The sequence below is a fragment of the Diadema antillarum genome, unplaced genomic scaffold (assembly GCF_040938485.1).
Source record: "Diadema antillarum isolate AM-2024a unplaced genomic scaffold, OU_Dant_1.0 seq00000248_RagTag, whole genome shotgun sequence".
NCBI classification, from domain to species: domain Eukaryota; kingdom Metazoa; phylum Echinodermata; class Echinoidea; order Diadematoida; family Diadematidae; genus Diadema; species Diadema antillarum.
The window spans coordinates 2,437,806-2,460,020 of record NW_027271292.1 but is presented as its reverse complement, the minus strand read 5'-3'; the positions used below and the strand labels follow the sequence as shown (position 1 = coordinate 2,460,020).

At 37.6% G+C, this 22,215-nt stretch overlaps 1 protein-coding gene across 1 annotated transcript; it reads left to right on the top strand.

Moving 5' to 3' along the window:
• Positions 1-3,449: 3,449 nt before the first annotated feature.
• LOC139729662 (uncharacterized) lies at positions 3,450-20,533 on the top strand. The gene is made up of 12 exons (XM_071640588.1): positions 3,450-3,454; positions 11,113-11,203; positions 11,927-12,278; positions 12,856-13,648; positions 14,059-14,165; positions 15,223-15,386; positions 16,094-16,295; positions 16,732-16,804; positions 18,086-18,143; positions 18,805-18,878; positions 19,668-19,743; positions 20,375-20,533. The coding sequence occupies exons 1-12, from the start codon at positions 3,450-3,452 to the stop codon at positions 20,531-20,533; spliced, it is 2,154 nt and encodes a 717-aa protein (XP_071496689.1).
• Positions 20,534-22,215: the final 1,682 nt, after the last annotated feature.

Sequence of the window (22,215 nt, the reverse complement as noted above, 5' to 3'; positions counted from 1 at the left end):
TAGGTTTTGTTCAGAATCGATAACTTTTGCGAGTGCCTAGGGCAGGGAATCGTCTTTTTTCTTTATTCTTGCTCAAAAGTCTGTTTGCATTGCACTCCTTTCTTTCAGACTCTTGAAATCTTGAGAGTACTGTTATTGATTGCAAGAAGGAATCCGCGCCATGTTTGGCGCACATACTTATTTTTTGTCTTCCGAACTGTTTTTTCAGTTTTAAGACTGACATCATAAAAATCAAAGGATGTTGAGAAGATGAACTTTCAACCATAATTATAGCGTTATTTGGACGGGGGCTAGCTCACATGTTTTTAAAATCGAAACATACCGGTACTTTTTTTTTTCAATACACACCATGCTTCGCAGAAATGAGTTCTGGTTGCATCAGAATCAAAATTAGTAAAGCCGTTAAAGGAAACCAAAACCCCAAAAGAAATGTGGATTGAGTGAAAGCAGCAACATTAGTGGAACACATCAGTGAAATCTTCACCGCTGATGTGTTCTACTATACATTGCTGCTTTCACTCAATCTACATTGCTCTTTGGGTTCTGGTTTTCTTTAAAACTAAGCATTGTGGGTGTAATATTGACTCAAGTGGACAAAAGTGAAATTAAAAAAGAAATCAACAACTTTAACACACGGTATAGTTGAGCTGCTGTTTGTCTTCATACGAGAACGAAGGAAGACTTTTGAGGGCTCTAATTTGCATATATTACGATCAAAGTATACATCCGTATTTCGCAAGAAAAAAAAACACAACAGTAATAATTTACACACTAAATGAAAGCAAGAGATTATCAAGTAGAGGGGCTAAGATTGAGTTTTCTTCTATTTGTCTCCCTCTGTACAAATAAAATGTGTAAGATCGCAACTGCTGATCTACATCTTAACAGATAATATGTCGGGAAAAAAAAGGATCCAGCGGGAATCAAACGCGTCATCCATACTGCTTCCCGAGCAGCGACACTACCACCAGGCTACCCCTGCATGGTTGCCGGCAGTGAAATGATGAACTTGGAACAAATATCCAAGCTCCGAAATTCCGACATTGTTATGTTAGATAGTCCAAGGAGGACAAGGCATATTCTTAAATGAAAGCGAGATACTATCAAGCAGAGGGATGAATATTGATGTATGAGGTTTCTTTTTCTACCTCTGTATACAAATGAAATTTATAAGATCGCAACTGTCATCATGTCACTGCCGACAACCAGGGACAGCCTGGTGGTTGTCGCTGCCCGGAAAGCAGCACATGACAGGTTCGATTCCCGCTGGTTTCTTTTTTCCCGACATTCTTGTAAAAATGTAGATCCGCAGTTGCGATCTTACAAATTTGACATATATATACAAAGGGAGACATATTGGGGGAAAAATGATTCGTCAATTTTACAGACTGTTCCGTTTATTTTCTTTACTCTTTACTTTTTATCAGTGATTACTTTTTATCAGCGAAGAGTAAAAAAAAAAACAGCACCAACATATAAATGTTCCAATATACGCAAGTTTTCATCGAACTGTCCATCAAGGTACGGCCCAAATGCTTTTCAGGTTTGATGCACACTGCGATGTAAACAAACAAACACACTATAACTAACAAACAAACACGAAGACAGAAAGAGTAAGGTAAGCTATAGAAAATTGAAATACAGGATTGACCATGAGTTATTTCAGAAATACAAACTTATACATGTCACATATAAGTGGCATCCCTTTAAATAATATTTTGGAGACAACTATAGTACTACACCGTAAATTTTCCCTTCTTGATTTTTATTCTCTTATCTCGTGTCATTATATTTGCACTTACTTAAAATACTGTGGTGTATTAGAGAAATGAAATACTAGTATACATTTTACATCTTTCGTTGTCTTACACTTGTTATGAATGTATGTAATAACCTTGTCTTAACTTTGATAACGGTGAAGTCCTGCTGATAAGGGATGATTATATTAATAGGGCCTATTAATAGGTGATGAATCAATACCACGAAATTATATCACTTTCGGCACTTTGAAATAGGGCCTAGGACGGCTGAAAAAAATGTGCCGTGAGAAAAAGAAATGGAAAAATAAAATCTTTTATTATCATGAATTTTCCTGGGTATACTCAGTCCTATAGTGATTTGTATCTTTGAAGTCTTTTGGGGTTTGAAGTATTGATGCGTATGATACCTGAAGTTTATTTAACTTATACTGAATATCAAAACTACAGATGAACTTGTTCTCACGTGCTGTATATATATGTTTTATGTTTCCTTTAGTCGTATACCACTAAATACAGGTTTAAGACTTTTTGGTTTTGAAGTCATAGGTGTGTCGGCATGAATTTCCTGATTATTTGCGTGAAACTAAAAAAAAAGAAGCAAAAACAAAACATGTGTATAGTGTTATTGCAGATCGATTTCACTTTTGTGACAAATGACATGACTCAAATTTAGTATTCTTATCGTTTAGCAATGAGAATTAAGACAAACCGAAACTGCTGAATTTGTGTTCTGTTAGCGTATATCAGACCATAATTTCGCAGCCTTAAAAGACAGACAATCATTAAAATTTGAGTAAATTTGTATAAATGGTTAAGAGATAAGTACGGTGGAACAAAATTGTCACTTGCTAAGACCTTCAACAGTCTGCAAACAACTCCTACACGACCTGCAGGACAGTAAAATTCTTATCGACAGAAGTTTAGGCTTATGAACTAAATGAAAACCCGATAAATAAGCCATTAACACGTTCCACACTGCTGCTGTTTTTGTTTAGTTGTTTTGTTTTGTTTTGTTTTGTTTTGTTTTGTTTTGTTTTGTTTTTAGATGAGAAGACTATAAGAGTAACCCTTTGTGTGCTGTGTGCCATTGGACACAGAAGATTCCTTAGCGTTGTAATTTATTCACACTGTCACAGAAATAAAGAGATAGTAAACAAGCAAAAGGCACATCGGAGAGAAGAGTGCCGTATAGGGTGCATGGAGAGGGATCGTTTCGATCCTCCTCATCTACCAGAATGTAACAACAACAACAAGAGAAATGCCACTGAGGCATCTCCCTATCGACCGGATGGTGTAGATCGATGGATAGAAACAATGGTAGGACTTTGTCTTGATGTAACTCTTGGACCGTCTTCCTTTGGATGCTAAGGGGCTTGTTTGTTGTACAGCGATTTCGTGACGAAGTAAGATTAAGCTCACGGCATCTGTACATTGCGTGCATGTGTACTTTGGTCTAAGGGAGTCATCGCTGCTCACGCTCTCTGAGCCCGAGGGAGCGTCCAGTGCAACTTGGCTGGAGGGAATCCTCAATTTTGGGATCCTATCTAGCAGAAGAGCAAGTTTGGAAAACCTAAGGAAGAAAAGTGGGCTTGGTTTGCCTTTGGAATTAATCAACAAGGAGTGACATTTCTCCTTATTGCTGGTACGGTCATTGTCAGCCATTAGAGTTCAGCTTCAAAGGCCTTCACAATGACGTAAGTATTCCACGAGTGACTGACAGCACAACCGCAATACCTTGGATGCTAAGGAGCGCCATAAGATAGACGATATAATACTTTGTTTATCTCACTTATAATACGTTATATTTTTCTCCGTGAACTAACACTCTGCTCTTCACAGTCATTGTTTTTACTCTTTAAATCTAACAGTTTTGATCATTATGATTCGGTAACAGTTTGCAAGTAGGCAAATACGACATGAAAGAGACAGCTAGATACACATGCTAACAAGTGGTCTTTGTTTAGAAAAAGTGGCAGGAAATTAAATGGATCCAAGTACTAGTATGAGACAGCAGTGTGATAAGGAGGGACACATACAGAATGGAGGGAGAAGATAAGAGGGAGGAGAGATGGGGAATATGGACATTATTGATACATACCACTATAGGTAGATATATTTCATTGGTGGATATAAAGGATGGTAGACCGATACTCGCGCTGTCGCTTTCCCGGCTATTTCTTGTCATTACAAGGTTTCCTCATCTAATATTTTATGAAAATGATATGAAATACGAGATGGTGCAGTGGTTACCATGACAAGTGATTCCGTTAAAATGATTGAAGAATGATTTTTTAAGTTCACTAGAGTATTTTTCCTTTAAAAAAGGTCAGAAGACAAGCGGAATTTTATTTCATTTTTTTTTATCCAGCATAATGAACTCAAACGCGAAGTGAGATTCAATTCAATTCAATTCAATTCAATACAATTCAATTCAATTCAATTCAATTCAATTCATTTCAATTCAATTCAATTCAATTCAATTCAATGCAATTCAATTCAATTCAATTCAATTCATTTCAATTCAATTCAATTCAATAAAATTCAATTCAATTTAATTCAATTCAATTCATTTCAATTCAATTCAATTCAATTCAATACAATTCAATTCAATTCAATTCAATTCAATTCAATTCGATTCAATTCAATTCAATTCAATTCATTTTCATTGTCCAATAAAAAAATACAGGAAATTCAGTGCGGGATTGCATTCATTCTCGCCTCAGTCTTGCTTAACTCGAACCTCAATAAAAAAAAAAAACATCAAAAGACCATCCATCATAAAATGATAAAAGCAAGAATGGAACCGTAATAAGCAAGGTCATGCTTACAACATATACTTTGGTGTCATCCTCTGGTTTATCAAGGAGGTAGGAGACACCGGGTTTGTGGCGTCGCTTGAGCAATGATCTCGTCTAGTGCTCTGCGCGTGATGTGTCTGATTTCTCTCGAACACAGAGCATACTCTTCTCTTTTTTCCTTTTCTTTTCTTTTCCCCTTTTTTCTTTCACGACTTTATATCAAAAAGTTGCTCAATGTAACTAAAGACTATTGATTTCTTTATTCCGGCTATTTTGTTTTTTGTTTTTGTTTTTTGTTTTTACAGGTTTGCCACAATCAGTAACGCTACGCAATAACAACTTGATGATATAATAAAGCTATTATCAAATCTCCACATAGCGACCATGATGGGTTTTCATGCTTAACCGATAAAAGACTTTTGCCGATAATTATGTTGTTCCGATTTTACCGATTGTTTTAGATACTGGTACTTTTAAGTGTTGTCACTTTTATTCTTCACATAGGATTGCTTTTCAAAAGACCCATCGTGTTTCAATTTATACACATAAGTAGTCTTACAAGTATTCAAAATAAAATGGGCAAACACATATCGTTATAATTACACTATATCAATTCTACTGACATATTGTTATGTTACATTAAAAAACCAACTGAGATGAAATTTTGAGAGTTTTTTTTGCACATCATCATTACGAGCTGGTAATACTGGTATCGGGTCAGAATTTAAGGGTTTTTTTATCACTTTCGCAATTCCCTCACAACCATTCGTGCGACCCTCTCTCCTCGTTCCATCTTAATTTGGAAATGAAGATAAAAATAGATATGTTTATCAGGTGAACTCAATATTATAGGCGGTTTTCTGAGTTGTTCTTCTTTTCTGATAGTCATCTCTCCTTTGTCCTCTTACATTTTAAGCCCGCACCATGTTTAAACTGACTTTAGTGGATAAAGTATTATCAGATAGTTAAGGGATATGGTAGAACGTTCGTTAAAATCAGATACAAGGTAAAACAGTTTATGGAATATTAAAGTTTTACGTTTCTCATTGTTTTTCAGTAGATTGTATTATTAGTCGCAGCCATTTATACAAATAACGAGAAATGATTATGACATCAGCTCACAACATTCCAGCTAGTTTCTGGACAACGGTGTCCTATAACTATTTTGGCGGGTAACCTATAGAGCAACTACATATGATCTCCTATGCTATTTTGATTGTTAGCTTATTGCTTCAATCAATTTATTGTTGCAAAGAGTGTACGTTATGTTTTCCCTTTTGATTAAAATTTCCAAAATAAAAAGGAAAAACGTTTGTTCGTTACCAGACACTTGGGATATGACAGCATCACCTTGTCTAATTTGCATATCATGTGGAAGTTAAAACAGTAAAATATTGGTATATTGTTAGTGAAATTGTGCAGTTCTTAGATATTATACATCTAGTAGCTATCGTTTTATCCGATTTTTATTTATCTTTCAATGTTTGATTTTTCTTCCTATCAACAAGGTCAATCCGAAAATGGTACTCGACTGCAATAAAAAAAAATACACACACTATTTTATCACCGTTTCATCTGTCCTTTCACTAATTACTTTATCTTCCCATCTCCTCAGTTGATGTAAGCAGATTTCTACATTTCTGGTGTTAGTAACATAATTCCTATGTCTGAAATAGCGTGCATATTCGTCCACTTTTGCGGGGTTTTTTGGCACTTTACGTATTGATTGCAAGCTCAGTGTGATGAATGTTTCTTGATACGGACTCTGAAAGCAACATATGTAAGCAACATATGCGTTCATATAAAACCAAAATGACAATAAAAGTGATTAAAAAGAATGAAATTACAGTATGTTATTAGCGAGACTTTCCATATATCAACGACAACTGATGGGTAAAAGTGTAGATCAGGCTACTGATACAGCTTTCCCTTACATTCTACTGTATTTTCCTATCAAAACCTCAAATATTTTTTTTTTTCAAAAACGCAGAGCTCGACACTCACTTTATTCTCTAGTGGCCCGTCAGGGCTGCTAAAATTATGAAATGTGAAATGTTGATGTTCCGAAAAAAAGTGCAGTGGCGCTAAAGAAAAGGAAACAAAGGAATCTATCTATATTCTTTGATGCCGGTAAGACATGCTTTTTTGAAAGTTTTGTGGCCCTTGGCCTCCGCCAATATCGAGCTCTGTGATGACGTAATCATTACATCCTCACCTTATTACTTTTTCTTCTTTTTTGTGTCACTTTGCTGTTACAGACGATTTCATTTCATCTGATACAGTCATGATAAAGTGAATACCAGTATAATGCCTTTGCAACTTGCGCTTTACTTTTCTATGCAGCTTCCAATTCTGACCTTCACCATCAAACATTTCTAAGAATTACGGATTGCTTATATACTTCGGAGGTGATTGATAATTGAAACATGATTTAATCATCGTGTTCTCTACGCGTGTCCTAGTTTTAGCTTCGGTTATTTTGTTTTGCAGCAGTTTATCTTATAGTATTTCATAATTGGAGTGATAATTTGTATATAAAAAGTACAGGTGAAATATATATATAAAATCCACAATAGCGAAAATATATAAAGATTAATTACGTCATTCTCTTTCAATGCCTTTGAAAGTAAGAAGGTTTCCGACGCTTTGCATTACACGATAGAGTATGCATTTCTTAAGAAATGGGGAACATTGTGACCATAGATCAAATGTTATGAAACAAAAGTTTAAACAAATTAAGGCCCTCAGAAATCTCAGCAATTTTCTACAAGGAACATTCCTGCTATGTATCATTCTGTTTCATCTCACATTTTACACTCGGATTTATAATCAAGGAAAAACACGCCTAAATCCACAAAGCACTGACTGATTTAAGGTGCAAATCCGAATCTTCAACGAAATACATGAATTTGACGACCTATTTTGAAGATGGCGTAAGAGGGCTCCTGAAACGAGAAAAACTCAGCCATCCCCACATCCCATCTTGTTACCATGGTAGCGTCGATCATCTTCCACCAGTCTGCGATTGCATTCAATTCAATTCAATTCAATTCAAACTTTATTTCATTTTTCGAAAAGAACATAAACATTTCACTTTCATTGGTAACAGAGAATAAGGTTACATAATCAAAACAAAGTAAAATTGAAAAGAGAACATAATTGTGGAACCTTGGGGTAACAAATAATGTTGTAATGAAAATTGACTGAAGTGATATAGACGATATAACATTACACAAAATATCGAAAAATGGAGGGACCCACTAAAAAGGCAATGCTTGTAGAATGTGGGCCCCTCAGGTACAGAATGTCAATAGAAAATGAACTGATGCAAAAAGGGGAAAAAAGATCGGGAATAAAGTCAGATTTAAAAAAAGGTCTGGAAGCCCAATAAGAAGACAGAGTAACGGACAGACAGACATACATACACAGGCGAATGAACATTAAACGAGACTGAGACGACAAAACTTATGAAAGGGGACTTCAATACAAGACAGAACGAGACAAGGTTGACATAATAGGAAGACAATACAGCGGACAGAAAGGAAAAACAGATCCAGCGATCCTCGACAGAACTATGTCGAAAAAATATTGGGATGCGAGGAAGGGATACATAAATATGGAAAAATAGAGAGAAATAGATGCGGAGGTACTACAAGTAGAATTGAATCTACTCAGTAAGAGTCTCAGGACACAGGGACGAAAAAATATGTGAGAGTATATTATTGGTAAACAAAATTCTTCGGAAAAAATTAAAATGAGCCAACAGGCTGATTCACTTCTATAGGAACATAACATTGCAATAGAAACAACTTTAATCTCCTTTTAAATGAAAATATAGAAGGTGAATTTCTTATGTCATTATTCAGAAAATTCCAATACGTTGGGCCAGTATAAATAAGTGTGTTCTTAGCAAGAATCGTTCGTAAGAGAGGTAAGTGAAATTCATTGGAACGTCGAGTGGGATAGTCATGGAATGATTGATTTCTTTGAAACATAGAATCGAAAATGGAGGGGAGTGAGTTGTTGCTGTACGTATACATAAATTGCCCCAAATTAAATAAATACAAATCTTTAATTTTTAGCAGCTTATTTGCGGCAAACAACATATTTGAGTGGGAAGGTATGAAAGGATAACTGATGACACGGAGAGCTTTCTTTTGTAGAAGGAACACTCTATCCAGTAGGTTCTGGTGAGTGTTGCCCCAAACTAAAACACCATAATTAAGATATGGCAATATCAGTGACGAATATAACATAAGTAATGATTTTTGTGGGATATACAATTTCATTCTATTTATAACACCTATATTACGTGAGATTATGTTGGATATATAATCAATATGCAACTTCCAGGAGAGTATGTCGTCAACAATAATTCCAAGGAATTTAAAATGTGAAACTTGTTCTAAATGAAAATCATTCAAAACTATAGCTGTACTCAAAATGTCAACAGTATTACTAAAAATCATATATTTCGTTTTTTGGGTATTCAGTGATAATTTATTGGCTCTTACCCAATTATTCACTTTTTGTAATTCAGTATTGACTTTTTGAACAAGAAGATTAACATCATTGTGGGCAAAACATACACTGGTATCGTCAGCTAAATGGATAAAGGATAGTACATCGGATGCCTGGCAAAAATCATTGATATAAACAATAAATAATAGTGGCCCTAATAAACTTCCTTGTGGAACGCCAAAATTCACTTCTCTTATTACTGAAAGATTGTCTTTAATTGTAACAAATTGTCTTCTATTTCCTAAATAACTCCTGAACCACTCCAAGGCCTTCCCACGTATTCCGTAATGTGATAACTTGTGGAGTAGAATATCATGATCAACTGTGTCGAAGGCCTTGGAGAAGTCCAAGAAAATAGTAATTAAATGAGAGTGATTATCAATTGCATGAGCCACTTGATCAACAAAGTATAAAAGAGCATGAGTTGTATTATGCTTCTCTCGAAAACCAAATTGAGAATTAGTCAAAATATTATGCAACTTCAAAAAATTAATAGTTCTCTTATAAATGAGATTCTCTAGAACTTTGGACAACGATGATAATAGTGAAATTGGACGATAATTACTGACTTCATATTTGTCACCCTTCTTAAATAATGGAATTACTTTGGCCAGTTTCATCTTAACAGGAAACACACCATTAGAAATTGACAAATTGAAAATATGAACAAGTGGATCAGCAACTGAAGATATAACACCTTTAAGAATACAATTATCTATATCATCATAACCAGAACTCCTCAAGTGTAGATATCGACATAGCGATCATATCGATTACACCATACAGCGAGTTTGATTGGGACCAGCCTCTGAGCGTGTTACATCACTTATATCCCCTCATATCGACCCAGTAAATATCGTCGACTTCGTAACAGGACTCTTGGATCTTTTTACTGCCATACTTCATTACTTCTAGTCTGGTATTTCCGCGCAGAGTGTTATATTTCATAATTGCACTCTTTTAAAAAAAGGTTGCAGTATAATTATGAAATTTTATGTCGTTCTCACTTGAGTTTGATTATTATTTTTTAATCAAAACTGCACAATTAGATGAACTTGACAAATGCAAAGGCTGACCAGGGGTCCGTTTCATGAAGTCATCACGCAAAAATCTGCACGTAAATTTCAGAATGGCCAAAGTCGCTCATGATGTAGCTAAACTAGAGACTTTCAAATCCATTTCATGAGGTATCTCATATCAAATGTGTCTTATGAGCAAAAAAAAACAACAACAATTCTCTCATAAGATTTTAATGAAACGGACCCTTGAACAGGCCCATAATGACTAAACCAACCTGGGACTTTCAAAAGAGATCAGACTCAATGCCTAGGGAGATGATGACTGCTGGTATCGTCCCTCGGGTCCCGGAGATAAAGGGTCATTATGAACCAACAGGGAACATAACTCACGCAAAGAAATCAATAGCATTTCATTTCATTGCCTTGTGTTCTATGTCAATGCGCTTAGAAATGTCTGTATTATGAGCTATATAGATGATATTCATTATCATCATTATTACAGAAATTAAGCCCCCTCCATTCCAACAGCTTTGTTCGGTAAGTCGTAGGGCCTAAAGAGTCACAGCCAATATTTGCATTTCCCGTTGCAGTATTTTCCTTTATCGCAATGTTTGTTTGTTTGTTGTTTGTTTGTTTGTTTGTTTTTGGTAAAACTATCTGCATGTGATTGTTTTGCTATAATTGCATTTGTATTGGAAATGAAATGAAATGAAATGACATGAAATGAGAGTAAAACGAAGGAACCTTATGAAAAGCACTGCATGTTACTTGTTTCTTGTTGAAATAATCCCAAAACTGCAACTCCGTTGAAGCTATACCGGGATGAACAATCCTTGTTGTGCGTCAACAAGGGTGCAGAGGTGCCATAATCGTAATGTTATAAATAGTGACAAATTTCATTGAACAAGACTTTATCACTTCCTTTTTTTATGTGCAATCTTATCCAAAGTAAAACGTCCAGAGAGTAAAGTACCTGAGAAGGGTTTTCATTTTCGTTTCTTTTTTCCGATGTAGGTACTACAACGACGAATCAGCCTACACCAAGAAGTTCAGCATGTCTCATGGGGGAGGCTCGCCGAACCCCATGGTTGATGTGGAGCCTGAGGTAACATATTACTGGTGTTTGAAAATGTATGTTTCCATCTGTAGGCAACAACGACAACAACAACAACAACAACAACAACAACAACAACAACAACAACAGCAACAACAACAACAAAAATAAATCGATGTGACAGCATTGTACGTAATAGTTGATGTGATGATGCCATGGCAAATGATTGTAGCAATAGGCTATATTACTGATGTCAGGGGTGGATCTATAGCTTTTTGCTGGGGGGGGGGGGGGGGGAGGTTGACCCATTTTCGACAGGTCATGACAAGCGAAAAAAAAAAGATCTTACCCCCCCCCCCCCCCCGTAGATCTACCACTGCCATAGGAGCAATATTCAATGAGAAGGAACGAACGACAGAAGCTAAAATGAAATTTGAGTCGTGATAATGCTGAACGTGAGTGTAGTTTTTCATCTCTAGGACCATCAGCATGAAATATTTTTCAAAGGAACTAAGATCATCACCCTCAGAGTTAATCTTCAAAAAGAAACTCAAAGACTTCCTATTTTGTTTACCTGATCATTGCGACGATTTTGATCAGTTTCTGATTGTAAATACACTATACAAAAGACTATTTATCAGTATTATCATTATCATAACAGTTAAATCATCGCCATCAATGCTATGAGTGTAATTGTGATTAAGATTGCTCCTACTATACTTGCCTTAATGAACGAGCTGACATTTCACAATCTCTGACTTGTTCAACTTCCAGATCGCGTTCCCAAAGCAGGTGAAGTCACCCAATCCTCCCCCTAGTCAGCCTCCGAAGCGAACCACCTACTTCTCAATCATTGTCGATTTCGCTGACTCCACCACGGCTCACGGGTTGCCCCGAATCGTCACCTCGGAAAAGTGGTACTGGAAGATCTTCTGGTTCTTGATCTTCGGTGGCGCTTTTTATCTTTTTACCACCCAGGCTCTGGATATCCTCTGGGACTACCGCAGTTATCCCTACAACACCAAGATCGACGTGGTTACGGAAACCACGATCACGTTTCCTTCTGTCACCATTTGCAACATGAACCGCATGAAACGGTCCCAGTTGGTGGGCACCAGATTCGAGGGTAAGATGAAAACGACAAACAAAGTCGGGAGAAGACCAAACGTCAAGGCTACTGCATAGCAATAGCATACATAGCAATACCAAGAGCAAAACAAAACAAAACAAACCAAAAAAAAAACATAACAAAGGTCAAACAAACAAAAAATTAAATGGTAGCATCACAAGGACTTGAAGCAACGTAACAAACATTTGGAAAAAAAATAATAGTAGGTTTAAACACGGTTATAGATTGATACAAGAAAAAATTACAATGACACCAGCGAGCAGTTAAATGCATTTAATCATTATTAAGGAACTTATATCCCTGTATCCGTGAAGAACTTACCTCTTTTCAAGTTTGTTTGTCCTCTAAACTTTAAAACGAGTACTATCTATCAATGTCTATATGTTTTTTTCCACATAAGTATCACCTGCAACATAATGTATGTCATCAGTTACGAAATACCCTTACTGTAAATAGATAGATGTGGATGTGCATACAATTGTCTTATTGTTTTTCACAGATTTTGTTAATCGAGCTGAGCTGCACTATTTTGGCAAAATCTTATTTTCAATGCTCTTCACTGTCCTCTCGATAGGGATCGTTGAAATTGATGGTGGGTTCTCAGACGATGGCGGCGACTATTCTTGGTGGTTCGATTTCTCCTCTGACTTTTGGAACACGTACTACTCCTCGGGGTACTCTTGGGGTGGTGGTGGTGGGTTCTCCTCAAGCTCTGCCGCCGTGGGTAGGAGACGGCGTGACACACCCTACGACAACTTTTTCGACGATTTCGAACTCGTGCCCGAAGCCATGGGAGACGATGAGGAGGACTTTCAAGGACTTTCTCGCGAAAAGCGCGCTGGTTCGTCATCGTCATCGTCTTCATCATCAGCAGGATCATCATCAGCTGGATCTTCATCAACGGGATCGTCATCAGCGGGATCGTCATCAGCGGGATCGTCATCAGCGGGGTCGTCATCAGCGGGATCGTCGTTTTCATCCTCATCGTACGGTTTTGGGTCATCATCGTACGGTTTTTGGTCATCATCGTATGCCTGGGGCGGCAGTTCATCTTACTATTTCGGATGGAACTCCTACAGCTCTGGGGGATGGAGCAGCTACTGGGACAACTGGTTTGAGGAGTGGGATAGCTGGGGCAACGATCTCTGGGGTAGCTGGACATTCGAGTACGATGATTACTACGATTGGGGAGACCTCGTAGAAGGCGAGAGTGACTGGGAAGGATTCTACGAGAACTCCAGAGCCGACGACTTCAGCGACATCATCGACGTGGCCAACCCTACACGCCTCGAACTGGAGGAACTTGGGCACCAACCTGAAGACATCATCTTACAGTGCACTTTCGATAAGAGGAGTTGTAACTACACGTATGTATGACGTCACAGTCACAGACAATGCACTTCTTCGTGTCATAACCTTCGATTATAATGTAGAAATTCTTTTGTGTTGAGATGAATGTCACGGTGGCTACAAAATGTGACCCCTTTCATGCCCGATCTAAATGTTTTGCGTTTGACACCCACAAATTAATCCCATATCTAGCGTTTTTACCGGGCCTACAAGAAAACTGAAATGCTTACACTTGCATTTTCCTAACCCCGTACTTTGAGAATAGTGTGAATATTCATGATCATGCTGCACCCTGTGCAAAATACCTGACCCTTCAAGCAATTACCGTCATAGCTATCATCATCACCATAATTGGCAAAACTATCATCATTAACGCTATTGTCATAATATCCATGTCAACACTTTCATTATTCCTTTGATTTTGTAGCGACTTTCGTATGTGGCAAAACAAGGCCTACGGAAACTGCTTCACGTTTAACCATGGCGACGATAATTCGACCATGCGAACTACAAGCAAATCAGGTTCTACATATGGTAAGTATAGCAAGTGTTTCGCCCTACGTAGACGTAAATAAGCACCGATTATTGAGTGTTTTATTGGTAGCCATGGTAAAAATCATGGGTATGAACTGAATAATTGGCTCTTACTTAAGTCGATGAAGGGCACTTTGTCGGTCAGTCGCGATGAAAACATCAAGACCTAGGTATTAATTAATTTAAACACGCTCAGCAATCGAACTCTACTGTATTCTCCTCCATCTCAAACGGCATCCCGCGTCCACTTAATGCCGTCTGCTGACTATGCAGTGCCTGTCGTTGAGGGCGAACCACGCGGTGTCGGCATGCCTCCCTCTCTTTCTTGTTTGGATAATAAGGGAGGTGGAAAGCTGCTTACCTCCCTATAGGTTCGATCTTTACATTGGGTGCCATGCACCCTTGTTAGGTGTTCAGACTCTCTCCCACACTTTCATTTTATGTCCTACCTGAGTATTTTGCTCCTTACGCTACATTGCTCAGCAAGAATCACTGAAAATGTGTCGTTTGAAAGGTAGACAGGTGTACGTTAGAGGGCATCATCTCTCCACAATTCCTCCCTACCTCTCCTCCAGTTCCTGTCTCTTCCCCCACCCCACCCCACCCCACCCCACCCCGTCCTCCTCTGGCTCCATTGTACTCTGGCGCTCTCTCTCTCTCCCTTCCGGCTTAGTGTCCCACCTTTCAAGATGGTGGGTATACTTAACGACACTGGAATTGATGAACTTAATTCCAACAGATAACACTATACTTATGAAAGGTATGATATGATACTGCTGTGAAGGTGAATTCCCTCTCCCTTATGACTGTTATGTTCCAACAGCACTTTGCTCCGCGTTTACGCGAATAACGAACATTCCCACCGCACACGCACAAAAAAAGAAGAACTACATTCACAATGGCATTCCAGCTCAACCTTGTAATATTTCATTTACAATTTTGATACGTGGTCTCTTTGCACTATGATGCCTTTCGAAATTGTTTCATTAGTTTATGTGTAATGAGTTCATCGTGCGTTGACATTCAACGGATAATTTAACCTCTCCACCATTTCCAGGCCTACATATGACGCTGTTCATTGAGCAGCCAGAGTACGTCGGACTCTTCTCTCAAGAAACCGGAGTCAGGGTAACTATTCATCATCCATCTGTGACGCCCTACCCCGAGGACGTTGGAATAACCGCTCCGACTGGTCAAGCGACCTCTATCGGTATCCGGCAGGTAACTTTGATTCAAACATCGTACCCCCGTGTCTGACTCTTCCCATGCACAAGAAAACAACGATTGAATGAAATAAAACATAGTCTAAATTGCTAGTAAACGTTCCTACCTTGATATATTAGTCATAGATGTGACGACGTTAATTTCCTCAGTGTGTTCAAGTAATACACAATTAACAGTCTTTCATTCTGCAAACTTGCGATTCTCAACTCCCAAACTGGACACACTCTCATGCTGAATGAGGCGGTTTGGCCGATTAAAGTATCTTCCGACGACGTCACTGTGGAAGGTTGACCGAAAGATCAATCTCTATTTTATTGTCGGGGACATGTTTCGCTGAGAATACGTCTGGCTTCACAGAATACTCAAAGAGGCAAAAAAAAAAAAAGGGGGGGGGGTTCCTTTCTTTTTTGAAGTGATATAAAACTCCCCGGACCGATGGATGTTTCTGTGTAGGTTGAAGGCTTGAATTTGCTGAACGCTTAATTTTAAGTACCGTCTTCCCAAATTGAGTATAGCGAGCTTTAGATCTGTGACGCGAACGCTGAAGACGACGCCGCTGTCAGGCTTAAGATAGTGTTCTGCACATGCGAGACAGCTATTTCCATTGTCCAACCCTGGAGGCTGCGTCGTCTTAGCAGATATAAAATTCGCTAATTTGAATTAGACAAGATGGTGACAACGTATATTCATCTGTTCGTCTATAGAACTTCATTGAGCGACTCCCTGAGCCCCACGGAAACTGCACACACGACGGGAGCGACACCCAGTTCCAAGACGAGTTCTACAGCTACTCGACCTTGGCTTGCAAGAAGCAATGTGTCCTGGACGAGATGTGGGACCGCTGCGGTTGTGTCAATGACATCGTGGGCGATCAGAACAAGTGTAGCTATCTCAATTCCACTGAGCGTAAGTTTGTCTGTCAGCATCGCCACTAACTTCTACGTCTTATTTCTTACTTCTGCGATCAGAATATTGAGCCATCGAATCACAGTACACATTTTTGTATTGACAAATTATGTAAAAATATAACATTATATCTTATATGGTGTTATCTCTTTGTAACAGCATTTTCAAAGTTATTGATAAAAAGAGTAAAATTACATTCTCTGCATTCCTCTCATTGAGACAAGTTTTTAGGATTACTCTACAGGTATGAGATGGCCACATCTGACGTTATAGCTTTTACAGCATTCTCCAAAGAAAAATTTGACAAAGACACCCTAAAAGTCGTTATTGTTTTAAAGTCATACGGTGCCGAAAAGGGAACGAAACTGTCACCAAGATATTACATGTATCAACCGCCACAAGATGCTAACAATTGAATCTTTTCATTCAATTGCAGAGAAATGCCGGCAGCTGATCGAGTCACTGAATAACGACGGAAAACTAGAGTGCTACTGTCCGAGTCCTTGCAGGTACAAAATGTTATATTCCTTCAAGTTTTAAAACGACTCTCTTTAATAACGACTTACTCAACCTGTTAAAAGCACATTAATGATTACATAGGATTTAATGATGTGCATTCGTGAAGTGACTCTTTTCCACGGTAATTATCTATTCAAAAAAACTTCGAGAGCTTCAACTTCGAGAAATCTTGCCAGTGTCTTTTCTTTTCTTTTTGAAAAGTAATCCGAGTATTGATGGGCTGGTACCCTCACTGATTTCATTATCAGTTGTAATAGTAATGATTGTTTTTATTCAGTGTTGAGCAGTGTTGCCATGTTGACAGGATATTTTTTATCTCCTTTTTCTTTTCGTTTTTGTAAAAGCAATTTCAGAATTGATTGGGCTGGTACCCTCATAGATTGATCACTTCTTGTGATTTACCACATGTGACCACTGTAATATTTGTTCTTTTTTATGTCATGTCGTTATATCATTGTTTGTACAGAGCACCGAAATAATCTGTCTGTTTTTATAACTATGATTGTAAAACATGTGCAATTCAGCCTTTGGCTGCCAGACATGATTTTTAATAAAACCTGTTCAATTCAATTCAATTCAATTCAGTGTGACCGCGGCTGCAGACTTACCGTCGACGCTGTGTGTGTGTGTTTTTTTTTTTTTTTTTTTTTTTTTAGGGGGGGGGGGGGTCCTCCCTTTTTATTCTTAATGATACATCGTGAGTAATCAATATCACCGCCGCTTTTATATCAAGACGTATTTAGTTAAGTTAGACAACACATGTGTAGGTCCTTGCCATCTGATTGGATGAATGCGTGTCAGTATAAAACAAATAATTTTCAATGTTTTATCATTCGTGCGATGGTTCGAATATTACATTCGGTGGAAGTTTACCCATTTTATTCAACTCCGCTTCGCGTCGTGGAATAGAACGACTAAACTTGCACGCTCATGTAATATTTGGAACCATCACACTCATAAACATTTAACATTTGTATATTATTTCATTTAGAGGTTTACAAGCTAGGGGGAGGGAGGTGGGTGAGTAGTTTAGGTGGTTTCTGTTGTCTTACCGATGATACATATCATACCTTATCTTTTATGCTCATTTCTCTCGTGCGTTTTGTTTCTAGAAGGGTAACTCGTTTATGAGTGGAGACACAACTCTAATTGGAAGACGTGTAAATGCAGGTTTCGCAAAGTAACACTAAACTAAGCTTTATTCAAGCGTTATGATTCAGAAAAATGACGATGTAAACAAAGCAATATTATTCTTTCTTTTTTTTTATCAGCGAAACTGTCTATGTATACTCGGCATCCGGATCGCTTTGGCCGTCTGAACGATATGAGGTAAAGAATTTTTTTTTTCATAAATGTTACAGAATGGAAACAGTTATTATTTCAATCACTATGTTGCATACGTATGAAATGATAGTGACGTAGCAAAATCCAAGGACTGTGATGATGTACTACAGGGAGGTGGTCTCTTCACACTTCCCTGTGTACTATCTGCACAATGCATAATCTATACACAAGAGTCACAGAAATAGATTTACAAAACATCAGAGGCTTTGATTGTCGTTTTTTTTTTAACTTTTGCTTTTGTTTTGTGGTTTTGTATTTCAGTATATTGTATTCACTGTCATAAGATGCTACCTTGAATAAATGGTTTATCTTATATCAGTTCCACTGCATTTAATGAAAGTAAATCACTCATTCAGGTTTTTTTTATTGTCTAAGGAAAGGTAAAGATTTGTCGCACCCTATCTCTCGGCAGAAGTTGATTATGCAATCTAAAAAATCAAGTTGGAAGGTATAGGTAGAAGAGGAAGAGGAAGAAAAGGAAGAATAAGAAAAGGGGAAAAATAAACCCCAAATTGCGTATTTTTGCATTCATTTCACAAGTGACTCAAAAGAATAAAATTAACACTGCATTAACATCTGAATTTCCTTGAGATATCAATATTCATCAATTTCTCGCTCTCCCCCCCCCCCTTTTTTTTTTGTACAGGAACATTTGTACTCGAGAGTCTCCGAATCAAATGAGATAGCTGCACGGATCCTTCAAAATGTGGAGACGACAAGGTACGAGGAAATTTCGTGTAATCTGTTTTAAATACAGATTTATCTATCTATTTTGCAGACCATCAAAATCTATCCCCTTGTTGCTGTACTTGTACACGCAAATGGGAAATGGGAAATAAGACGCATATCATCATTGTCAAGCGACACAATAGACCAGAGCCGACAGTCAACCTTTACTTGTATGATTATGTTTATGTTTAAAAAAAAAAGAACGGTTCCCTACTTTCCGGTATGAGGGCAGTAATAAGAATAGATTTAAAAAAAAAAACAATATACGCACATTTTGAGGAAATTGGTTTGCCAGGATTCTATGAGTGACGCTAACAACAAGTCATTATTCATGTTATTCTAAACGAAGAGAAAAGTGGGTAGATTTTAACACGTCCCTGCACAATGATTGTAACGTGCACTTTTAAATGATAGAAGGTGCTATGTCCTGGCAAGAAATATATTTTGTTAGCCAACTTTAGTTGGAAACAGTTTTTTTTTTTTCCAGCATGGTCGATGAAAGTGTTTTTTCTGCTTGCACTGCTGGGCTCAGTTTTTACTTGCGGTGGTAGGCCTTTCATCGATACAACTAAGTGTTTCTTCGGAGTGATGCTCCGTTTTGCAATTTGATTTGTGCTGGGGTCACATTTGCATTCCCTTGACAGATTCTGATTATCTACTGACACATAATTGATTAAAATGAAACTGCAATTTACTGTAGATTTCCTTCACTCATTTTCCATTTACCCTGTTCGATGCTGTTCTCTCAGTTGTTTCTGATCTTTCATCTCTCCAAATTAGGAAAAATCTGGCGAGAGTTCGGATATATTTTGAGGAGCTAAACTTCCAATCGATTGTGCAGACAAAGGCATACACAGTACGTATAAATACAGTTGTCATCAAGTAAAACATTTATAATTACCATGCTCTAATGGGGCGTTTTTATCATATCTTTAGTGTGTCACGCAATTAGGTGACATTAGATCACATTAATTGTATTTAAACATTCATGAATTCGCTCCATCTGATTTGCGTTTGTTCATTTCATAACTGAAAGTGATATCTCATGCATATCAAGCAATACTATTTCTTTATGGTGGAGAAATGGTATTTAGGACGCAAGGAAGGGAACTATGTAAATCATATCAAACCTTTACAACTCACCATTGATGAACACATAATTGATTGATGCATTCCGCCTACTGTTCGTCTATTCCTTTCTCTGCCTTCACGCACAAAAACAACACATGTGTACACATACATTATTATGTCGTATATGTTCCAACTCTTTCTCTCTCTGTCTTTCTATCTCTCTCTCCCTCCGTCAATCTGTTTCCCTCTCTCTCTCTTTTCAAACCACGCACACACACACACACACACACACATATATATATACATATAAATGTATATATATATATATATATTTATATATACATACATATATAATATATATGTAATCATATCTTTGTTTATTAACTCTTTGTAATATTCTTTCCATTCCTACCCAGTTCGTCTCATTCCTCAGTTCGGTCGGTGGTCTGCTCGGCCTCTATATCGGCTTCTCGGTCGTCACTTTAGTCGAGATCATTCTCCTCTTCCTCGAATTCCTCAAGCACACCTTATTCGGGGCGTGTTGCAATAACAAGATCCAACCAGTGGTGGCCTGATTTCCATGGCAATGCCTTTGGCATAGTGGATAAGACTCCCGACTCCCGATCGGAGGACCCGAGTTCGAATCCCGCCCAGTGCTTACGTCCTTGGACAAGATGCTTTTACCCAACATGTCCCTCTCGACCCAGGTGTATAAATGGGTACCTGGCAACGCTAGGGTAAAAATAAAGGCAGGGCCCTCTGGTAGAGCAGTGGTAAAAGTAAAGAGGCTACCCTGGGTAAATAAGACCTTATTACTATCATTATCATCATTATCATAAAATATTATAACCAAAGATCCGGTAGTGCCATATTATTATAATTGTGTCAAAAGCATGCATGGCTGAAAACTTCTAGCCAAAGTGATTTTATTAAGAGCTTTCTACATAGTGAAAAAGTTTTGATGTTATGATGAGAGGAGAACTGAAGCTCAGAGCTCAATCCTTTCATTATCATTAAGATGTCAATGACTTAACTACTACAGAGGAAAGTTGTAAGTGGTATAATAGCAGAGTTTAGATGAAAGCGTTGCATGTTTATGCCATCATTACGTCTTATGTAATAATGATTATGCGTACGTGTGCGCATATGTGAATGTGTGTGAGCGTTTGTGACAGAGAGAGAGAGAGAGAGAGGTAAACGTTATCAAACAATGAAGAGAGATGAATGATCATTGCATGTATGTGCCTTGCAAATAAATAGGGATGAAAAGATGACACCAATATGAAGGTTGAATGCCCTGTAAAACGTTGACTTTGCTGTTAACCGATTATTAATACCGCGTCGGATCATTACACTGTCTTTCTTCTCGCAAAGAATTACGGTAAAATCGACTGTAAAGCTAATTCATGTCACATTGTTTTAGCACATGATCTATTACTTTGCTTAATTCAGGAAAGTAGAGCACGAGACCAATTTCTCTTTTCTGTGTCATTCAGTTGATGGGCGTAGGTTGACGTTTTGAATGAGAGAACAGACGCAGGTGAAGACAATTTTTTTTTCATTATTATTATCATCATTAATATTATTATCATTATTATTGTTAATGTTATTATTATTATTATTATTATTATTATTATGATTATCATTATTATTATTATTATTATTATTATTATTATTATTATTATTATTATTATCAATACTATCATCATTATCAGCATCATCATCATCATTAGTTAAACATGACCCACATCTTTCACTTCATGACGAAATAAAAGTTCACGATGGTGGCATCACGTGACAAGACCACGTGTCTGAGGCAGTACCGCTCTGACTCCTCCCAAGTCTTTTAAATCTGGGAATACCAACGTTCCTATCGATATAACAAAGACACGTGGTGTCAGAATGGTAACTAGTTGCATAATTATTAGCTACAAGCATCTATTCCTTGGCTCAGCAGATAAGCACGGAAAATCATTTCATTTACTCATGTTATGTGTTTATGAACTTTGTTTCTTGTTGTATCATACAGTAACCTCAGAACCAATCGATTTGTCAGAAAACAAAAAATGAACACAATAAAGTCGTGTTTGGTAGTTAATCTCTTGAGGTTATGAATATTCTTTGCAAATTGGTATTTTTACCGTGTGGTGAATTGTAACAGATAACTGAACATTTGATAAGCTAAAATTCTGGGCGAGTTGATCTGAATTTGACATGTACGGCTATCTTCATACCTCCGCTATAGACAGATAGATTG

Coding starts and splice junctions, on each gene's coding strand:
- LOC139729662 (XM_071640588.1), top strand. Junction 13,649..14,058: donor AAGAGGAGTTGTAACTACAC/GTATGTATGACG, acceptor TTGATTTTGTAG/CGACTTTCGTATGTGGCAAA. Junction 14,166..15,222: donor CAAATCAGGTTCTACATATG/GTAAGTATAGCA, acceptor CACCATTTCCAG/GCCTACATATGACGCTGTTC.